The following is a 20,267-nucleotide window of genomic DNA, read 5'->3' as shown; positions in this document are numbered from 1 at the left end:
GCTGCTAATAGAGGCAGGGCACAGAGAAAACAGAGGTGTTATTAACATGCAGATCAGGGATTCGCCATCTTCAGAAAAAGCGATGGTGACAATGAAATGTTTATGAAGATCAGAGTATCCTTTTAAGAAGACTTAAATGAGAATGTTTGATTTCCTAATTTCAAAGTTTGTTGACAGGCTTTTGTTTGGGTTCCAGAGTAAGGATAAATACTCAGAAGAGTCTGGAACATGTTTGTTTGATTCATGCTGTCCAGATAACAGGGAGGCGAGAGAGAGTCCTGTTTCTGAGGTCACTTAGACATCCCTGATTTAATGTTTCCTTTTTTGTTAGTTTTTATAAACAAATGGCTGTCAAGAGTTGAGAAAAGAGAGGGGAAAAAAACCATACTTCATACCCTCTCCTAAATCATAAGTTGGTTTATATTGTTTGCGGACCTTGTCATACACATTTTATATACTTGAAATCAAGGCATCTTGCTAAGAGTGCAAGTTTTTTTTTTTTTTTTTAATTTTTTTATTAGTTGGAGGCTAATTACTTCACAACATTTCAGTGGGTTTTGTGCAAAACAGAAAAAGAGACACAGAAATACAGAACAGACTTTTAAGAGTGCAAGTTTTTGTGCTGTTTCTTCATTTGAAGCCATTTATGGAGCATTTGCTATGTGTCATGTATGTACTTGACTGTTGTACTTGGTGGTGAAAATAGGTGATGCCCCGCGTTCTGGAAGCTTGCAGACCAGGGTTGACAAGGACCGTGTGAACCCGAGAACTGTGGTCACCCTCCCCTGTGGGATTCCCCAGGGGTGAGAGTCAGAGGACCTCTTCTCACCCAGTTGGGAAGCTGGTGGAGGTGCACATGCATCAACATTGGATACCAGCCTCTTCCCTGAGGTCCGAGTGAGGATTTGAGGGCAAGCAAAATGACCATGGTCCTCCTGCCCTGCTTCCTGCTCCTTCATCTCCTCTCTGTCTGTAGTTACTCCCTTTTCAACACACTTTCTCCTTCTGCATGTTAAAAATTCATTTGGTACACACATAATTTCCTTATTTTCTTGTTGTTATTTTTTCAAAGAACTGCACTTGGACTTTATCAATTCTCCTCTTTTGTCTTTTCCAACTTACTTGTTTTTGCGTTTATTTTTATTACTTTTTCACTTTTATGTACCGTTAATTGTTATGCTGTTTCTTTGGTACTTTTCAAAAAGATATCTATTTATTTGGCTGCATTGGATAATTGGGGCATGTGAGGGATTTTCTCTAGTTGTGGTGCATGGGCTTAGTTGCCCCTCAGAGTATGGAATCTTCCCAACCCAGGGATCGAACCTGTGCCTCCAACATTGCCAAGCAGGTTCTTAACCACTGGACCACCAGGGAAGTCCCTGTGTCTTTGATAATTGAGACTCATGTTTGATTCATTATTTTTAATGTTTTTTCTCTTTATGTAGTTGCCTAAGGTGACGACTTTTCTTTCAATCCTTATTTTAACCTCCTCCCATAGATCTGATATATGACTTAAATTTCATTGTTTTCTAGACACTTGCAGTATGGATTCCTATTGTCTTCTTGACCCAAGAGCTGTTTAAGTAAAATATCTTCCAATTTCCAGATGAAAATTCTCAGGAATTTTAAGCATATGAAATTACTCAGCTTACTCCTAATAAGAAAAATTCAAATTAAAGCTAGTGTGAGATAGCATTTAAAAAATCAGATTGACAAAAATCCAAAAATTACATCATACCCTAAATTGTCCAGTGTTGCTGATAAATCCTAATTCTTGCATTTGCCACCAGAAGATACTGCCTTAATCATTGTTACTTTTTGAATTTATGGCATTTTCCTTTGTCAACTAATATATAATCTGATGAATGATCTATGGGCACTTGAAAATAATTTTTAATTTCCTGTTTTTGTAGTGGAAAATTTACCTACATTAACTTTGTTATTTAGGAGTTCTCTGTCCTTTTTGTGTCCACTTCATCTGTCCTGAGCTAAGAGAGAAGTCCCAGTCCCTGCTTCTGGAATGTGCCCTCGATTTTTCCTGTGGTTTGGCCTTCTAGTCTTGAGGTTGAGTTGCTCCACGCAGAGCTGTGAATAACTGTGTTCTGGGTCTTTCCTACGTAGTGTGTCTTCAGTGTGTCTCATTAGTATGTCCTTAGGAGTATGTCATTCTGCCTTGTATATGATTAAACGAGTGGTTTCTGCTTTCCCTCCTTTCTTCTCTCTCTCTCTCTCTGGATTCCCATTTGCTGCCATGCCCTTTGCCCATCCCTTCATCTTAAACTTTTCTGAAGTGTTTTCTTTTAGGCATGTCTGTTGTGAGCAGCACATAACTTCTTACACAGGTGAGGTTAGCTGTTTAACGGTATGAAATGCAATTTCATGTGTATATGGTCTTAGTTGTGTCTTATATTTTTCTTACTTATATTTAGTTATGTTTTGCTGTTGTTCTAGTGGTTGCCTTGTAGTTGTAACTTTGTATAAATACTATCAACCCATTTTTTTTTTACCATGACCAATAAAAAGCATGATTTTTCTTTGTCCACTGATGTCCTCCTTTGTACCATTAGCAGATGACTGAACTTGTAGTCTATGTTTGTCAGTGTTAAAAACATCGCCTTTGAAAAGGAGCTTGATTTGTTTTTGCGTGTTGATGGCGGTGGGTCTTCGCTGCTGTGTGTGGGCTTTCTCGAGTTGCTTCCGGCGGTGGCTTCTCTGCATCTGTGGTGTGCGTGCTCCTCACTGTGGTGGCTCCTCATTGCGGAGCACGGGCTCTAGATGGATGGCCCTCAGTAGCTGCAGCTCACGGGCTCTAGAGCGCTGGCTCGGTAATTGTGGCCTATGGGCTTAGTTTCTCTGCAGCATGTGGGATCTTCCCAGACCAGGGATGGAACCCATGTTCCCTGCATTGCAAAACAGATTCTTAACCCCTGGACCACCAGGGAAGCCCAAAACAAATAGCCTAATAATAGCCTTTGATTTTGGATTTCACCAGCTTTATTCTTCCTCTCTGGTTCATTTCCCCAATCTTGTAATTTTTGTTTTTTGTCTCATTTTTACATTTCCAGGAACAAAATATTTCCAGTCTGTCCTGTCACCTTATTTTTAATATTTGTTTCAGTCTTATTTTTACTGGAAATATAGTCACTTCTTGCTTTATCCTTTCACTGTACCAGTCATTCTTTTGTGGGTTGGTTTGTCTTCTGATAACTTCCTGAAGAAGATCTCTTGAGATGATTTAGCCTGAATTCTCACATACATTTTTTTGTGTAACTCCCATGTGGACTTGATTATGTTTAGCAGCTTTTTCAAATAGTTGGCTGTCTCTTCCAAATATGTATCAGAATCACAGTGTCAGTTTTTCCTTCTCTTGTTGGTTTGGACTCATTTACAGGAGCAGATTGGAAAAGGGTTGAGTTATATATCCATGTATTGTAATTTCTCTTCTGTTTTTTATTCTCTTTAATTTGCACGAAGTGGCCTCACTCTGACAAGTCTGTGCAAAACATCTGGACTTCCCTGGATCTTGGATAGTGACTCCAAGAACCCCAGAGTCTGGTTCTTCCACTTCCAGGCCCCTCATGACTCTCTCTTTACATAGGTGATGTTCTCTGCAGTTTAGCACCTAGTGTCCTAGAAAATCAGGGCACCCAGCAATGGTTCTGCCCCAGTCATAGCGGCAAACACGGTTGTGTTCCTGGGTGAACCCCAGGGCTGTAAGGACTGCAGGGTGAAGTGTGGGAGCTGGACTCACTGAGAGCATCTTGGGGAAGCCCGGACCCTGACTGGCCCGTCCCCACAGGTTCTTGAACAACGTCGGCTTCTTCTTCCCCCTGATAATGATGCTCACGTGGATGGTGTCTGTGGCCAGCATGGTCCGAAAGCTGGTTTACGAGCGGGAGATCCAGCTGGAAGAGGTAAGCGGCCTGGGGGAGGGGAAGGGGCAGCGACTCGGGGTGACCGGCTACCCTGTGTGTTTGGCTGGGTCCCACTGTCCCGGGAGACTCGTGCACTCGGAAGCCCCGTGCCCTGCCAGAGTTGTACAGGTGACACGGTCTGGTTCACCCGCAGAGAGGAAGCGAGGCTGGAGAGGGTCCCATGAGAGTCGCTGACTCAGCAGTGTTGGTGCTTACGTGACCTAGAAGGACATACAGACAGAACTACCGTCTTTATTTACAGTTGGAATTCTTTATGTGTAGCCTTGCCATTTTTGTTAAAACTTGAAACTCTCAAAACTGCTTTTAAGAATGAAAGTTCATAAAAGCATCCAGAAAAGACCGAGCCTCCCATCCAACTGGGCTGATGCCTGGGCACACGTTATCCACTTGTTCATTAAAGAAAAGGAAAAGTGCAGAGACTACAAAGTGCTTTTCATTCAGGTTTGACTAGAATCGCACTTTCGTTTTGTAGGTAGTGTACCTGTTTGGAATGCACACATTCCTGGATTTCTGTGTCTCTTCCCCATCCAGCTGCACCCCGGTGTTAGGCATGGGCCTCGGGGTTAGTGAGGCTGTGGGGGTGCGGGTGCATCTGAATCATTCTCATCTTCAAGGAATCAGCCCCACACCCAGAGATGTCACCCTGTTATAGATGGGCAAGCGGTAGGTGTAGTGGGTAAATTAATTTTAGTGTTATGATTTTAAGCTGAGTTATTTTGCAAAACTCACTCTAGAACCTGAGCAATAACCCTCACAGAGAGCAGCTTAAGGCTCAGTGTTTCCTCCTTCATTTTTCTGTTTGTTTTTATTAAACAAACCCACGACAAACCAAACGACAAATAAAAGATAGAACGAAATTGACAGAAGCTCAATAAACAAGGGAAGGCAGCAAAAGTGTGGCTGGTCAAGCTGGGGTCTGGGGCTCCTCCTTTCCACCTGCCTTTTTAAAGCCAGGAGGTTGTTCTCAGGTCACCTGGTCCCAGTTCTCACCTCCTCACAGCCAGCGACCTGCTCTGTCAGGGTCTCACTCACACTAGGCGCTGACTCTGGACAGTGTCTGGTGCGCTGCTGCCTCTGGGGCCAGGTGTCCACGACAGCGGCCCCCCGCCCTACGCGGCTGTGGTCTTCCCGGGAACCCGCCCTGCTCGCTCTCCATCCCTGTGCTGACCTGCTCTCCTCCCTGGTTGACAGTACATGAGGATGATGGGCGTGCACCCGGCCGTCCACTTCCTGGCCTGGCTCCTGGAGAACGTGGCTGTGCTGACCGTGAGCAGTGCGGCCCTGGCCCTCATCCTCAAGGTCAGCGGCGTTTTCACCTATAGCAGCGCCTGGATCGTCTTCCTCTTCCTCCTGGACTTCGGCGTGTCGGTGGTCACGCTGAGCTACCTCCTGAGTGCACTGTTCAGCCGCGCCAGCGTGGCCGCCCTCTGCAGCAGCCTGCTCTACACAGCCAGCTTTCTGCCCTACATCGTGCTCCTGGTGTTGCACGACCAGCTGGGCGTCCTCCTGCAGACGCTCCTGGTAAGTGTGTTGTCGTTCAGTCGCCCATTCGTGTCTGACGCTGAGACCCCATGGACGGCAGCACACCAGGCCTCCCTGTCCTTCGCCATCTCCCAGAGTTTGCCCAAGTTCATGTCCATTGAGTCGGTGATGCCATCCATCCCTCTCATCCTGTGTCGTCCCCTTCTCCTCTGGTCTTCAATCTTTCCCAGCATCATGGTCTTTTCCAGGGAGTTGGTTCTTCACATCAGGTGGTCAAAGTATTGCAGGTTCAGCTTCAGTATCAGTCTTTCCAATGAGTATTCAAGACTGATTTCCTTTAGGATGGACTGGTTGGATCTCCTTGCAGTCCAAGGGACTCTCAAGAGTCTTCTCCAACACTACAGTTCAAAAGCATCAGTTCTTCGGTGCTCAGCTTTCTTTATAGTCCAACTCTCACATCCGTACAGGACTACTGGAAAAGACATAGCTTTGACTAGACAGACATTTGTTGGCAAAGGGATGTCTTTGCTTTTTTAATATGCAGTCTAGGTTTATCCTAGCTTTCCTTTCAAGGAGCAGCCATCTTCTAATTCCGTGGCTGTAGTCCCCATCTTCCCCATCTGCAGTGATTTTAGAGCCCACGAAGAGGAAATCTGGTAGGTGTGCTGTGCTGTGAAACTGTCAAACAAGACTGCGTGCACCCGACAGCACACAGCCTGCGCTCAACGTGTCAGCACACTGCTTCAGCTCTGCAGGGCTCCCCACCTCTGCAGGTCTGTCCTGCCCGCCCAGAGGCCGCCTTGCCGTGGGTGGGGCCACTGAAGCCACAGAGGGTGGCTGAGAAAGTGTCACTTGCTACTTACAGGGACTGTCCCCTGAAGACTCTTTTTCACTCAGGAGCATCTCAAAGGAAGCACTTGACTCGGTCTCTTTATGTTCCCCGTGGAATGAAACAGATTTCCAGAGCTATTTTGGAAGTAAGAGATATGCATTTTTCCTTGAAGTATCATGGATTACTTTACATTAGGTGGAAAGACCTCTCCTTTGGCAGCATCAGAGTCACTCATTTAGAATGTACCTCTCAAAGCATTAGAATACTTGCTGGTCTGTGATATAAACACTCGGAAGACAGACACTCACCCGCTTTTTGATGACCTGGCAAGCATGCTGCCGACACACAGCAGAGACACAGGGCAGGAGCCCACCCCTGGCAGGGAGGAGGAGCTGAGGTTACGCGCTGTTGTCATGGAAACAGCCTGCGTGCTCACGGGCAGGGCAGGTCCTCCCCGCAGGCCGGGGAGTGTGACTGGGGTCCCCCAGTTGCAGGGAGGACCTGAGGAGGGACCAGGGGGAGAGTCAGGCAAAGACAAAAACCTCCAGGTGCTGTGTGTTTTCTCTTCAATGTGGGATCTAAAATATACCGCAAAGGACCATATGACAAAGCAGAAGATGAGTCATGGATACAGAGAGCAAACTAGTGGTTACCGGAGGGGGTGATGGTAAGGGAGAGGAGGGAGGCGTAAGAGAGGGTAGAGGATTGAAAGGTGCCAACTGCTAGGGAGGAAATGAACGTTCCGAGGATGTGACATACAACACAGGGGATAGAGCCACTATTTTATGGTAACTTTATGTGGAATATAATCTTTAAAAATATTGAATCACTATGTTGCACACTTGAAACCAACAGAATATTGTTAAGTCAACTGTACTTGTTATTAAGGAAAAGATTCCCAGTGCTGCCAGGGGACAGCCAAAGCCTTCAGAGGTCTCCCAGCCCCGCACTGGTGGTGGGGGTCAAGGTCTCTGCTCATTTCATGCCTCAGAGTAAAATATCAGTGCTTCCAAGAAAACAGAATTATTTTTCTCTAACATCAGTAAGCCCCTCAGTCCGACCTGGTTTCTGCGTCGTGTGCATAGATTTGATGGTGTTCGTCAGTATGTTATCCACTGACATGTGCTTCTCAGTTTGGATTAGTTTGTGTCCTACCTGTGGTCATTCATAACCAGTACTCTTGTGTGTTAACTAGGTGTTTGCAGAATAATGAAAACATCTGGGACCACCTGGTGCCCCCATCATATACTCCTTACCTATGGAAAACGAGCCATTGACCATCCGGCCTGAGTTTCAAATGATGTTTTTTGTTTTTTTATTTCAGTCCTCAGACTTAAGGTTTTATGTGTATGAATGCTGATTTCCTTTTTATATGCTGAAAGGGCTTCTAGCAAATAAAAAGTCTGACTCCGGTACATTATATTTTTAAATGTGAGATACTTTTCCAGTAAGGTATTTTTTCCTTAAACACAAGACCTCTCCACTGAAGATGAAATAACATTTTCCTCCAATGCACCCTCTTCTCATGTAGAGTCGTGCGTGTTCGGCATCCAGTCTGCCTGCAGTGTGCTCCAGGGCATTCACTTAATAATAAAACATGGTAAATTGCTCTATTCCGTTTTCCACTGTTTGGTGCTATACGTTTCTGTGTACAGTGCATTGGATTTATGACACTTCAAACACTGCAGTAAAGAGAAATAATTCCTTTTAACATTAAAAACTGGCTTGTTACCACACTTTGCAGAACGGAATGGTGCGTGGCCCAGTCTTGGGTTCAGATGTTGGAAGCACCTCCTGGAGCGATGGTTTACATCATTAGTGCCTGAACGTGCAGTGGTTTCTTCCATTGAATTTAGTGCTGTGGATTTTCTCTGGTCCCCAGTCAAGCACTAACTTTCTGTTTTTCTCTTCTCTCCCTCAATCTGCGGGCAGTGCCTCCTCTCCACAACTGCCTTTGGACAAGGAGTGTTTTTTATTACATTCCTAGAAGGGCAAGAGACAGGTAAGAGGATGCAGTTTTTTAAGTAGTGACTCTAAGTGACTCAGGTTCTTGGAAATGTATAGTGATCATGTTTCAAGTGATAGAGTAGAGATGTTAGTTACTAAGCAGAAGGCTTGGAAGGAGATCCTGGTGTTGGTTTATCGGCTGTAAACCCCTTCCTCCCTCCAGCTACCCTGGTTTTAGGCACAACAAGAATAATCTTGGCCTCGTGCTCCAGGGCGGCCATTCAGGTAGTGCCCAGGGATGCCTTGTGACTCATTCTACTTAGTGACCCCTAGAATTCTCCCCAGAAGGAGGTCCCATGTCATAGACTGTTCCTGAACTGTGGTTGTCTTCCTGGATTCCTGTCCACCTTTCTGGTTTCTCTTTCTAACTGCCTCTCTCACATGATGGCTCTTTATGTATTGTTAGCTCTCATCTGCACCTGCAGAGTTTCTGGATCCTTCCTGAAGCCACGATCCAGAGGAAATCTAACCAGCATAGAATACAGACCAAGTATCTTCCCTCTATTCTCTGTATTTCACTCCTGTTTATTACCCTGTGTGCGTGTTTGCATGGTAACTCACTACAGTCGTGTCTAACTCTTTGAGACCCTTTGGACTGTAGCCCACCAGGCTTCTCTGTCCATGGGAGTCTCCAAGAATCCTGGAGTGGCTTGCCATGCCCTCCTCCAGGGGATCTCCCTGACCCAGGGATTGAACCTTCATCTCTACGTCTCTTGCATTGGCAGATGGGTGCTTTACCGCTAGCACCACCTGGGAAGCCCATTGACCACCCTACAAACATTTAAAAAATCCGTTGGCAGTGATCTTCACTTATATTGGGATTTTGGAAACTAAAATTCTAGACCAGAACAGACGTGTGTGTTTATATGTTTATATAAACATGTTAATATGATTATAGATGTTAGATGTTTATATGATTTCTGTGGTGCATTGAAGACGCAGGGAAAATGTATGCCATATATGAGACCGAACTCCAGATCTCATTACTTTGGCTCATGAATTTGTGCCCATCTTGAAATTCTCAGACTTTTCGGTAAAACATGTTGAACTGTCCTGAACTATATAACACTAAAACTTTATTAAAACAGATGAGTCATCCTGACATGACCTATCCTGAGTTCTTTGAACTGATCTTTAAACGGGATCATGAGAATATGGAAGAAAAATGGTTACTGTTAGAGTATTTGAATATTTTGATCCAGATTCCAACAAGTCCACAGTGTTACAGCATTTATTTGCCTATTTATTGGCCATGTTGGGTGGTTGTGTGTGGAGCTTGCTCTGGTTGTGGTGCGCAGGGGCTACTGTCCAGTGGCCGAGTGCAGGCTTCCGGTTTGCAGTGGCTTCTCTTGTCGTGGACACGGCTCCAGGCACACTGGCTTTGGGAGTTGTGGCCTGGCAAGCTCAGTGGTGGCAGTTCTTGGGCCCTGGAGCTTGGGCTCTGCAGTTGCGGTGCATGGGCTTAGGTGTTCCATGACATGCGGGATCTTCCCGGACCAGGAATCCAGCCAGTGCCCTTTGTACTGCAAGGCAGATTCTTAACCACTGGAGCACCAGGCAAGCCCCAAAACATTTGTTTTATTGAGTTGTAGGTTAGTACCATAGGAAAATTGAGAAAGATGAATATTTCTCTTAAAATAAAGAATCTGCCTGCAATGTGGGAGACCTGGGTTTAGTCTCTGGGTTGGGAAGATCCCCTGGAGTAGCAAACGGAAGCCCACTCCAGTATTCTTGCTGGAAAATTTCATGGACAGAGGAGCTTCCACCAAGTGGGTGGAAGTCTTGGGGTCGCAAGTGTCGGACACGACTGAGTGACTAAACCACCACCTAATTAATTTTAATCCAGAAATACCTTGCAAACATATTGTTAGAAGAGAGCGATTCTTTCCTTCTGCAGATCCTATATCCTGTTTATATATATTCCAAGAGCAAGAAGAATAGTATAATTTACAGTGGGTGCTCAAGGAGTTTTCATCTTGTTTTTAAACAGGTTTATTTCCCCTAAATATAGACTTTTTTAGTTAAGCAAGTACAACTAGGTATAAGCAACCTTTAAAAATTTTTAAATGTTAGATATTCAAGTGTCGTTAATGGTCACCCACCTGCTGTCCTTGTCAGTGTGAGATGAAGCCAACATTTCACTGGAAGGCCAGGACCCATGGCCTTGACCTTCCTTTTGTTTTAGCTGTGCTTAGCTTTGCCCCCGGGCCCAATGGACTCGGGTCATCAAAGTCTTCCCTGAAAGAGGATGAGCAGTGCTGACGCTAACCCTTCTCTTCCTTCCAGGGATTCAGTGGGATAATATGTACCAGTCTCCGGAACTAGCAGGCATGACATTTGGCTGGGTTTGCTGGATGATTCTGTTTGATTCGGGACTTTATTTTGTATGTGGATGGTACTTGAACAACTTGATTCCTGGTAAGAATTCTGCACTTTATGACAAAATCACCTTAAAAAACAGTTTGAGCAATGCATGTGAATATTGGATAATTATTTGTTCTTTAAATAAGACACGAGAAAGAGAGTTGATAGGATGTGTTTTAACGGGAGCTGAGCATGTTTGAGGGACAAATGGTGCTTCTGAATGCTGAGACAACCGAGGCCCTATGGGGACAGGTGGTGAAGGGGTCCCGCGGGCCCCATGCAGCTCCCCAGCCTGGGGCTCCAGAAGACGCAACGGCAGAGAGCCTGGCTCTCAGGACCATGTGTGAGGAGGACAGAGATGAGGGGGTTGAGAGCAGGAGCCTGGCACTCATGTGTCTTGGGCCCCTGGAGACCAAGGTCAGGGGTTCAGAGAGCGCCGTGCGGTAGGAACAAAAGGACCTAGTTCTCAGCCAGGTCAGTGGGTGGCAGGACCTGGAGGTAAGCTGGGCTGGCGACGGGGACTGAGCGGGGGTCTGGTGGTTGGGAGTTCTTCCAGACCAGAGCTGTCTGTAGTGTTGTGTGTGGAGGTGATGCAGGACTGGCTGCCCAGGGCGATGGTCCTCCCCTTCGGTCAGTGGGGGAGGAGGTGCTCACGCCACATGCCTGGCTCAGCCCCAAACAGCAGAGATAGCACTTCAACCTTTTTTATTTTATATATTTTAGAAATAGCTTTTAAATGGTATTATACTTTCCTGCTGAAATTGCTTGTGGTTTTGGCTATTTACTTTCCAAACAACTGGGCATTTCAAGCGGCATCTAACCTTTAAAGTTAAGAACTAAAAGAGATTCTAATCATATACAACTTGAAAATGAAGGGATAGGAGAAAATAAAAAACCTTCATTCTGTTTACAAAAATATATTCTGTGCTTGGAGAGTTCATGCACCATGTAAAGATGAGTAAAAATCAAAATAAAATGGGTCATTGAAAAGATTATTTTACATATGAGCAGGAAAAGTGATGCCCAAGAGGTAGAGAGAGCATAATTTAGAAATGTGATTTATTCTGGAAAAATTTAGATTGCACTGTCGTGATATTTGAATAAAATTTAAGAAAAGGTGGACCTAGGAAATGAGAGAAAAATTTAACTGAGGAGGCCAAGGTGAAGGGAAGCTGGAAAAGGCTGGATATTACCAGGAAGCTGGTTAACCACGAGGGATGTTGCAGAAGATGGTGGGATGTCGGTTTGAAATGCACAAGAAGTGGTGCAGAGGAGTGGCCATGCAGTCAGGACAGTGATGTGCCCTGGTGCCGGGAAAGTGATGGATCAGGCAGCCTGTGAACCCCAGGCCCCCACCCCCACACAGATCCAGGGGAAGAAGAGGAACCATCACGTTTCAGTGAGAAAAACCTGGATTTGCAAAGTAACGGCTCGGCACATGGCACACAAAATAATAATTTAAAAAAGCTGTGTTTAGGTGCAAAATGGCAGATGTCTTGGAGTCCACAGAAAAAGAAAAGAATTCCAGGAGTGTAAAGACCAGGGAATCGTGTTGCCCTTGTCCACGTGCAGATTATCATCAGATCCGTCCATGGATCCGGAAGAAGCTGAGATTTTCCTTAGCCCTAGGGCCCTGAGGCTTGAGGGTCCCGGGTTCTAATTTTCATATACTCCAGTGAGGCAAAGGGGCTTGTGATGCTCCTCTAGGGCTTGTCCCCCAGCTCCCGCTGGGACATTCCAGTGGAGGAAGCCCGAGTCTTACATGGGAAGGTGCTTCTGTCCAGACCCGCGGCCAAGGGACTGGAGACTGGTCAGACAGGGACTTCAGAGGCATCATCTGTGAGTGAGCCTGGGGTCTTGCTCAGGAAGAGGGAGAGAGACAGAGACACATTCAGAAGACAGAGTGACCAGAGGGAGGTGGCCTGGTTGGGACCATCCTGCAAGTCTGGGGAGGCTTTGGGGAGGAACTGGGTAAAATCTGAAAGTGGGGAGGCAGTGGCTGTGGGGAAAGTGCAGAGGACAGGCTTTCGAGCTGATGATAATTCTTGTGGATGCTGGGATGTGAGAGGGCATCTGGGGCTCAGAAGCCCTGCTGTGCTTCCGTGGGAGGGGCAGGGCAGGGTTGGAGTAGGTGCCACAGGGGGCCAGCACACTGGAGGGGTGTGCCTCTGTCTGTCTGCCTGTCCTGGGCGTCGGGGACCTCTGCCACACGTGTGGGATCGGGCGCGGGGCCTGAGGATGCTCTGGGGGCACCTGAAACGGGGCGGAGCGGGAGAGGGAGGGGCGGCTGCGTGTCTCTGCTCTGCCCCCCAGCTGTCTGCCTGCCCCTACTTGCTCGCTGTGACAGGGATAAGCTGGGAGACACAGGTTCCAGCTGTGGGAAATGGAGAATCAGAGCCAATGGAGAAGACAGAGAAAACCATGGTGTCCCTAGCTCAGCTTGAGAATCAGGTGAAAACAGGCCCGTCAGATGACTGATCACAAATACGCATCCGTGAACATCAATGCCTGACTGTCTGTTGTCAGTAAATAGAGACTGCAGTGGGGAAAGTAGCATTAAAATAAATATCAGTGTGAATCCAATGGAGAGGAGAATGTATATCAAACTAAATATTTTAAATAGGTTTGAATAAACAGAAAGAAATGCCACATTCCTCAACGTGGCTGCTTGTCATGAATATGTTGATTTTTTTCCAAGTTGATGTATAAATTTATATAATTTTAAATTATATAACATTTACTATGAAACATGTCAATGTAAAATAATGAAACTTACATAGATCATTTAAATTAAAAATACTGTTACAAGGGATTTGTTTTTAATTGATGAAATGTTTCTAAAGATAGCTAAAATATGACTTGACAACAAATATCAAAATTTACTGAAAATGATAAGAGGGACTGGCGTCTGATAAGTATGTAAAACCTCCATATTTGACAAGGATTAAAACAATGGAGTACCCATGCAATAATAAAGCAGTGGAATATATTGAAAAGTTCAGTAACCAACCCATTTGTATATAATAATTTACTCTGGGCACTTAGATCATTTCCGTATCTCAGCTGTTGTAAATAGTGCTGTGGTGGAAATACATGTGCTTACACTGTTTCAAATTCGTGTTTTCATATTCTTCGGATAAATATCCAGAAGTGGAATTGCTGGGTCATATGGTAGTTCTAGCCTTAAGTTTTTGAGGAATTCCCATGCTGTTTTCCATAGTAGCTGTACCAATCTACATTTGACTAACAGTGTAGAAAGTTCTCTTCTCCACATCCTGGTTATTTCCTGTCTTTTTGATCACAGCCTTTCTAACTGGGCATGAGGTAATACTGTGCCTTTCATTTTTCTCTCCTAATAACAACTGATACTGAATATCTTTCCTGTGCCTGTTGGCCTTCTCAATGTCTTTTCTTGAAAAATGTCTATTTAGAGCCTCCACCTAGTTTTTTTATCACATTATTTTCTTTGATATTGAGTTGTATGTTAATAGTATATTTTAATGTTAACCTCTTGTCAGATATATGAGTGGATATCCTCATTCCTGCTCTTAAAGGGATAGCTTTCAGTTTTCCACCAGTATAACGTTATCTGTGGGTTTGTCATATATGACCTTTATTATGTTGAGGTACCCTCCTTCTGTACCCATTTTTTGAGAGTTTTTTTTTAAATCATAAATGCATGTCATGTCCTGTCAGATGCTTTTTCTGTATCTATTGAGGTTATCATATGATTTTTATCCTTCATTTTGTTCATATGGCATATCAGGTTTGCTCTCAGGGTAATGTTGGCCTGGTAAAATTAATTTGGAAGCATTCCCTCCTTTTCAGTGTTTTGAAAGAGTTTGAGAAGGGTAAGTATTGAATCTTTGAATGTTTGGTAGAATTTACCTGTGAAGCTACTGGTCCCGGACTTTGGTTTGGGGGGATGTTTTTATTACTATTTCAGTCTCCTTCTAGTGATCAGTCTATTCATATTTTTTCTTTAAAATTAAATTTAATCCACTGGTTTACTTTGGCTGCCCTGGGTCTTCGTGCACACGGGCTTTCTCCAGTGGAGGTGAGGGGAGCTCCTCTCTCGTTGCGGTGCTCAGGCTTCTCACTGTGGTGGGCTCTCTTGTTGTGGACCACCGGCTCTAGGTGCAGAGGCTTCAGCAGTTGCAGCACGTGGGCTCAGCAGTTTTGACAGATGGGGTTAGTTGCTCTGTGGCATTGGCAAGCGGGTTCTTAACCACTGGGCCACCAGGGGAGTCCTGTTCAAATGTTCTGTTTCTTACATTTCAGTCTCCGAGAGCAGTGTGATCCTAAGGATGTGTCTCTTTCTTCTGGGTTGTCCAGTTTTTGGTGTATAGTTCTCCATAGTATTCTCTTGTAATTCTTTGTATCTCTGTGGCATCCACCGTAATTTTCTGTCTTTTGTTTCTGACTTTGTTCGTCTGGGCTCTCTTTTTTCTTAGTGTGTCTAGCTGAAGGTATGTCAATTTTGTTTTTCTTTTCAGAGAACCAGCTCTTGGTTTCATCAGTCTTTTCTATAGTCTTTTTAGTCTCTATTTATTTCTGATTTTTAATTATATCCTCCTTTATACTGACTTCCAGCTTTGCTCAGTCTTCTTTTTCTGGTTCCTTTAGGTTTAAGGTTAAAGGCTAGGGCTTCCCAAGTGGCTCGGGCAGTAAAGAATCACCTGCAGTATAGGAGACCCAGGTTCAACCCTTTGGTTGGGAAGATCCCCTGGAGAAGGGAATGGCAGCCCACTCCAATATTCTTGCCTGGGGAATTCCATGGACAGAAGAGCCTGGCGGGCTACAGTCCATGGCATCACAAAGAATCAGAGCGACTAACACCTTCAGTTTTTTCACTTAGGTTTAAGGTTAGATTGTTTGAGATTTTTCTTGTTTCTTGAAGTAGGTTTGTATTGCTGTAAACTTTCCTTTTAATACCACTTTTGCTGAACCCCATAGATTTTGGTATGCATACAATCATTTCTCTTCAGGTATTTCTTGATTTCTCATGTAATTTCTTTATTGACTTGCTACTGAACTGAACTTGCTTGTGCTCAGTAAGGCCAATCTACTGACCCTGAGTTGTAGGGAAGGAAAGTGCAGCCTTTATTGCAGACACCAAGCAAGGAATCCAGGCAGCTAATGCCTCCAAGCTTTGAACTCCCCAAAGGCTTTCAGGGAAAGGTTTTTAAAGAAGAGTGAGGGAGAGGGTTGCTATATGTGCGTTCAACTCATGGACGTTCTTCTGATTGGTTGATAGTGAGGTAATTAGGAGTCGACATTGTCAACCTTTGGGTTCCAACTAGTCTGGGGTCCATGTGCTTTTGGGCAGCATACAGTTAACTTCTCCCACCTGGTGGGAGTTTTGGTATCTGCAAAACAGCTCAAAGGATGTGGCTCAGAATATTATCTATAGTCCTTGAGGAGGAACTAAATGCCCTTTGACTTTGTTTCATGGCTAAACAATTATTATTTTGTCTTGCTTGACCATTTCCCATTGTTTCTGCATTTTTTCACTTCTCTGATTAAATTTATTCTTTGGAATGCAGGGAAGGTCAAAGTTTTTCTACAACAAGAGCCAAGTGGAGAGCGTGGTAGTGGTGGCAGAGGGGATCTGTCCTGGGAAGACTCCATAGCGTCCTGTGTGGTTACAGACCCAATAGCTGTCCACTAGCATCCTCTTTAGTCTCAATAAATTTGTGATTCTTCCAACTTCCTTCTTGTAGTTAAGCTCTAGTTTCATATCATTGTGTTTGGAAAAGATGCTTGAAGATATGATTTCAGCCTTCTTAAATTTACTAAGATTTGTTCTGTGTCCCAACATACAATTTATTCTTGAGAAAGTTCCAAGAGCATCTGGGAAGAATGTGTATTCTGCTGCATTTGGATGGAATGTTCTGTGTAAGTCTATTAAATCCATCTAATCTAATGTTTCATTTAAGCCTGCTGTTCTTTGTTGATTTTATGTCTGGCTGATCTATTAATGGATGTAAGTCGAATGTTAAGTTTGCTGTCTTTAGGTCTGTTAATAGTTACTTTATATATTTTGATGCTCCTATGTTAGGTGCATATATGTTAATAAGTGTTATATCTTCTCTTTAAAAAAATGAGTGTTAAAACTTCTTGATGACTTGTCCCTTTTATCATGACATAATATCCATCTTTGTCTTTTGTTACCTTGTTTGGCTTGAAGTCTATTTTGTCTGTGTAAGCATAGCCACCCCACTTTCCTTTGGTTTCCATCTACTCAGAGTATCATCTTCCACCTGTTCACTTTGAGCCTGTTTTTGCTTATGGAGCTGAGATGAATCTCATGGAGGCAGCATATGGTTGGGTCTCATTTTATATTCCATCCAGACACCCTGTGTCTTTTGATTTGTCAGTTCGGTCTGTTTACATTTAGAGTGATTATTAATACGTGAGGACATAGTGCTGCCAGTTTATCTTTTGTGTTTTGGTTGTTCTGTATCTCCGTTATGTCTCTTCTATGTGTTGCTATCTGCCATTTGAGCTAGGTGATTTCCTATGATGTTTCCTCAGTTTCCTCCTTTTTATGTTTTATGTACCTGTTTTAGACGTATGTTTTGTATTACTATAAATTTTGTGTAAAATATATCATAGATAATATAGTCCTTTTAATGATGATATTTTTCATCTTAACTTCATTTGCTTATATGGGTTCTATCCTTTCCCTCTTTCCCATTTATATTTTGTCTTCTCAAATTATCCCGCATTATGTTGTGAGTTTGTGACCAAATTAGTTATTTTTACTGCATTTTAAAAACTTTTATTCTATAATATTTTAACAGTCTGTTCTTATACAACTTCACTTTTCTTTCTTTTTTTCTTTTTTTTAACTGTGCACTGCATGGCACGTGGGATGTTAGTTCCCTAACCAAGCAGGGATCAAATCTGAGCCCTCTACATTGGGAGCTCTGAGTCTTAACCACTGGACCGCCAGGGAATTCCCAGAGTTTCACTCCTCTGATTCTGTCTGCTTACTGTCTACCTTACTCAAAGTCTTGTGTACGTTTGCCTTTTTGATTCAGATAGAAATGCTTCTTTCAACTTCTCTTGCAAGACAGGTCTAGTGCTGATGAGCTCTCACAGTTTGTCTGGGAAGATTTTATTTCTCTTTTGTATCTGAAGGATAACTTTGCTGGACAGAGTATCCTTGGCTGAGAGTTTGTTTTCATCTTTTAATCTTTGACTCTGATATTCTGCTCTCTTCTTGCCTGTAGTTTCTGATGAGAAATCTGCTGATAGCCTAATGTGGATTCCTTTGCATGTTACTGCCTTTTTTAGAACCCTGGCTGCTTTAAAAATTCTTTCTTTGTCATTTTTGACAGCGTTCACATACTGTGATAAGGTGTTTTTGTGCTGAGGTAATTATTGTAGCTTTATAGACTCATGTACCCAGGTCCTTCCCTGGGTTTGGGACATTCTCAGTCATTGTTTCCTTAACTAAACACTCTGTTCCCTCCTCTCTCTCTCCTCTTTCTGGGTTACACATTACCCTGACGTGCCTTTCCTGGTGGAGTTGGATAGTTCTTCTAGCATTTTTTAATGTTTTAGAAATCATGGTTTCTCTCCTTTTCTGCCTGAATCATCCCCAGACTTCTATCTTTGGGCTCAGTATTCTCTCTTCATTTGCTCTGCTTTGTGCTTCATCATATTGATTGAATTTCTTACTCCACAATTTCTGTTTGGTTCTTGTTTAGAGTTTCAGTCTCTTTGGCAAAGTATTACTTCTAGTCATTAAATTTTATTCCTAAGCTCATTGAACTGCCTTTCTGAGTTTTCTTAAAGCTCATTAATTTTCTTCTTGACAGCTATCTTGAATTCTCTATCAGTTAGATCAGATACATCCACATCTGTCATTTCCTCTTTGGCCCAGCCACTTCATTCTTTCTGGAGCTGTTAGTAATTGCCCTTTCCTCTTCCCCAGCAGCATATTGGACACCTTCTGACCTGGGGGGAGAGGGGTGCTCATCTTTCTTGTGTCATGTCTTTTTTCTTTTCATACTGGTCATGGGGTTCTCCAGGCAGGAATACTGGAGTTGGTTGTCATTTCCTCCTCCAGTGGACCATGTTTTGTCAGAACTCTTCACTGTGACCTGTCTGTCTGAGGTGGCCCTGCATGGCATGGCTCATAGATTCGTTGAGTTATGTAAGCCTCTTCACCACAGCAAGGCTGTGCTTCCTCAGAGGTGATTCAAGCTGGCTTGGAACTCACCATTAAAAAACTAAGATCATGACATCTAGTCGCATCACTTCATGGCAAATAGAAGGGGAAAAAGTGGAACCAGTGACAGATTTTATTTTCTTGGGCTCTAAAGTCACTGTGGACGGTGACTGCAGCCATAAAATTAAAAGATGCTTGCTCCCTGGAAGAAAAGCAGTGACAAACCTAGACAGCGATTAAAAAGCAGAGACGTCACTTTGCCAACAACGGCCCACATAGTTTGCCAACAAAGGCCCATAATGGTTTTTCCAGTAGTTGGGTATGGATGAGAGAGTTGGACCATAAAGAAAGTTGATTGCCGAAGAATTGATGTTTTGAATGAGAAGACTCTTGAGAGTCCAGTCAATCCTAAAAGAAATCAGTCCTGAATATTCACTGGGAGGACCCATGCTGAAGGTGAAGATCCAACACTTTGTCCACCTGATGCGAAGAGCTGACTCATTGGAAAAGACCCTGATTCTGGGAAAGACTGAAGGCAAAAGAAGAAGGGTTAACCGACAATGAGATGATTAGATATCATTGCTGACTCAGTGGACGAACTCCAGGAGATAGTGAAGGACAGAGGAGCCTGGTGCGCTGTAGTCCATGGGGTCGCAAAGAGTCAGACACGACTGAGGGATTGCATAGCAACAACAAATCAGATTACTAAATTCTTTAAGTTTGATTTCTGAAGAATTGTCATTTTTGTCTCTGCGATACCATGCTATCATGTTTTTTCTTTTTGTGTGTGTGAAGCTGGATGAATTTCTCTTCTGCTGGTACATTTGAAGTAGTAAACACCTTTCTCATTTCAGTAAAGCTTTTTTTACTTTGATTATGAATTTGGCAGGTTGATGACTAGAGGCCTTTTCCCCCTGGTTTTCCAGTAGGTGGCGCTGTAACTCAAGCTTTTGGGGTCTCTTCCCTGAGGGGCCTCTGGCTGCACTTGAGACTCAGCGTTTCCACCCCCACCGCTTGTTGTCGCTCCGTGTGTCTCCGGGGTCCGGGGTCCCTGCTGCCACGGGCATTGCTGCTGAGGGGCCACTGGGATGGAGTGCGCCCCCACCGCCATGATGGGGGTCGCCTGGGTCGGGTCACTGCGTCCTGGTAGGGAGAGTTGGAGCGGGAACGAGCTGGGTGGCTGGCTGCTCCCTGCGTCTGGGGTTGCCCAGGTGCTCTGTGCGGGCCGTTGCCTCGGGCAGGGCGTGGGGCAGCTGGAGGGGCTGGGGTTGTCGGCCTCCTCCCCGTGGCTGTGGCACCTCCGTGCTGGAAGTCGGGGTCCTGGGCACCACGCCCCTGTGGCTGTGGTTCTCTGCCTGGGGCTTCAGCGTCCTCTGCTGCGGCCCCAGTGGGGAGGGGCTGTGAAGGACCCAGGAGCCCGGTCTGCTGCGGTCCATGGGGTCGCAGGGCCGGACACGACTGAGGG

The 20,267-nt window shown here is 44.4% G+C and overlaps 1 protein-coding gene across 2 annotated transcripts in view; it reads left to right on the top strand.

The window, feature by feature from the left end:
• ABCA13 (ATP binding cassette subfamily A member 13) overlaps positions 1-20,267 on the top strand; it is a 417,355-nt gene that overhangs the window by 129,893 nt on the left and 267,195 nt on the right. For both annotated transcript variants that reach the window (XM_043462544.1, XM_043462545.1), the window contains 4 exons: positions 3,800-3,914; positions 5,127-5,456; positions 8,182-8,251; positions 10,543-10,674. In XM_043462544.1, the coding sequence (XP_043318479.1) occupies positions 3,800-3,914; positions 5,127-5,456; positions 8,182-8,251; positions 10,543-10,674 (647 nt within the window). The remainder of the gene's footprint in view (positions 1-3,799; positions 3,915-5,126; positions 5,457-8,181; positions 8,252-10,542; positions 10,675-20,267) is intronic.

This window comes from Cervus canadensis, chromosome 3 (assembly GCF_019320065.1).
Source record: "Cervus canadensis isolate Bull #8, Minnesota chromosome 3, ASM1932006v1, whole genome shotgun sequence".
NCBI classification, from domain to species: domain Eukaryota; kingdom Metazoa; phylum Chordata; class Mammalia; order Artiodactyla; family Cervidae; genus Cervus; species Cervus canadensis.
This window is presented reverse-complemented; position numbering and strand designations above follow the sequence as displayed.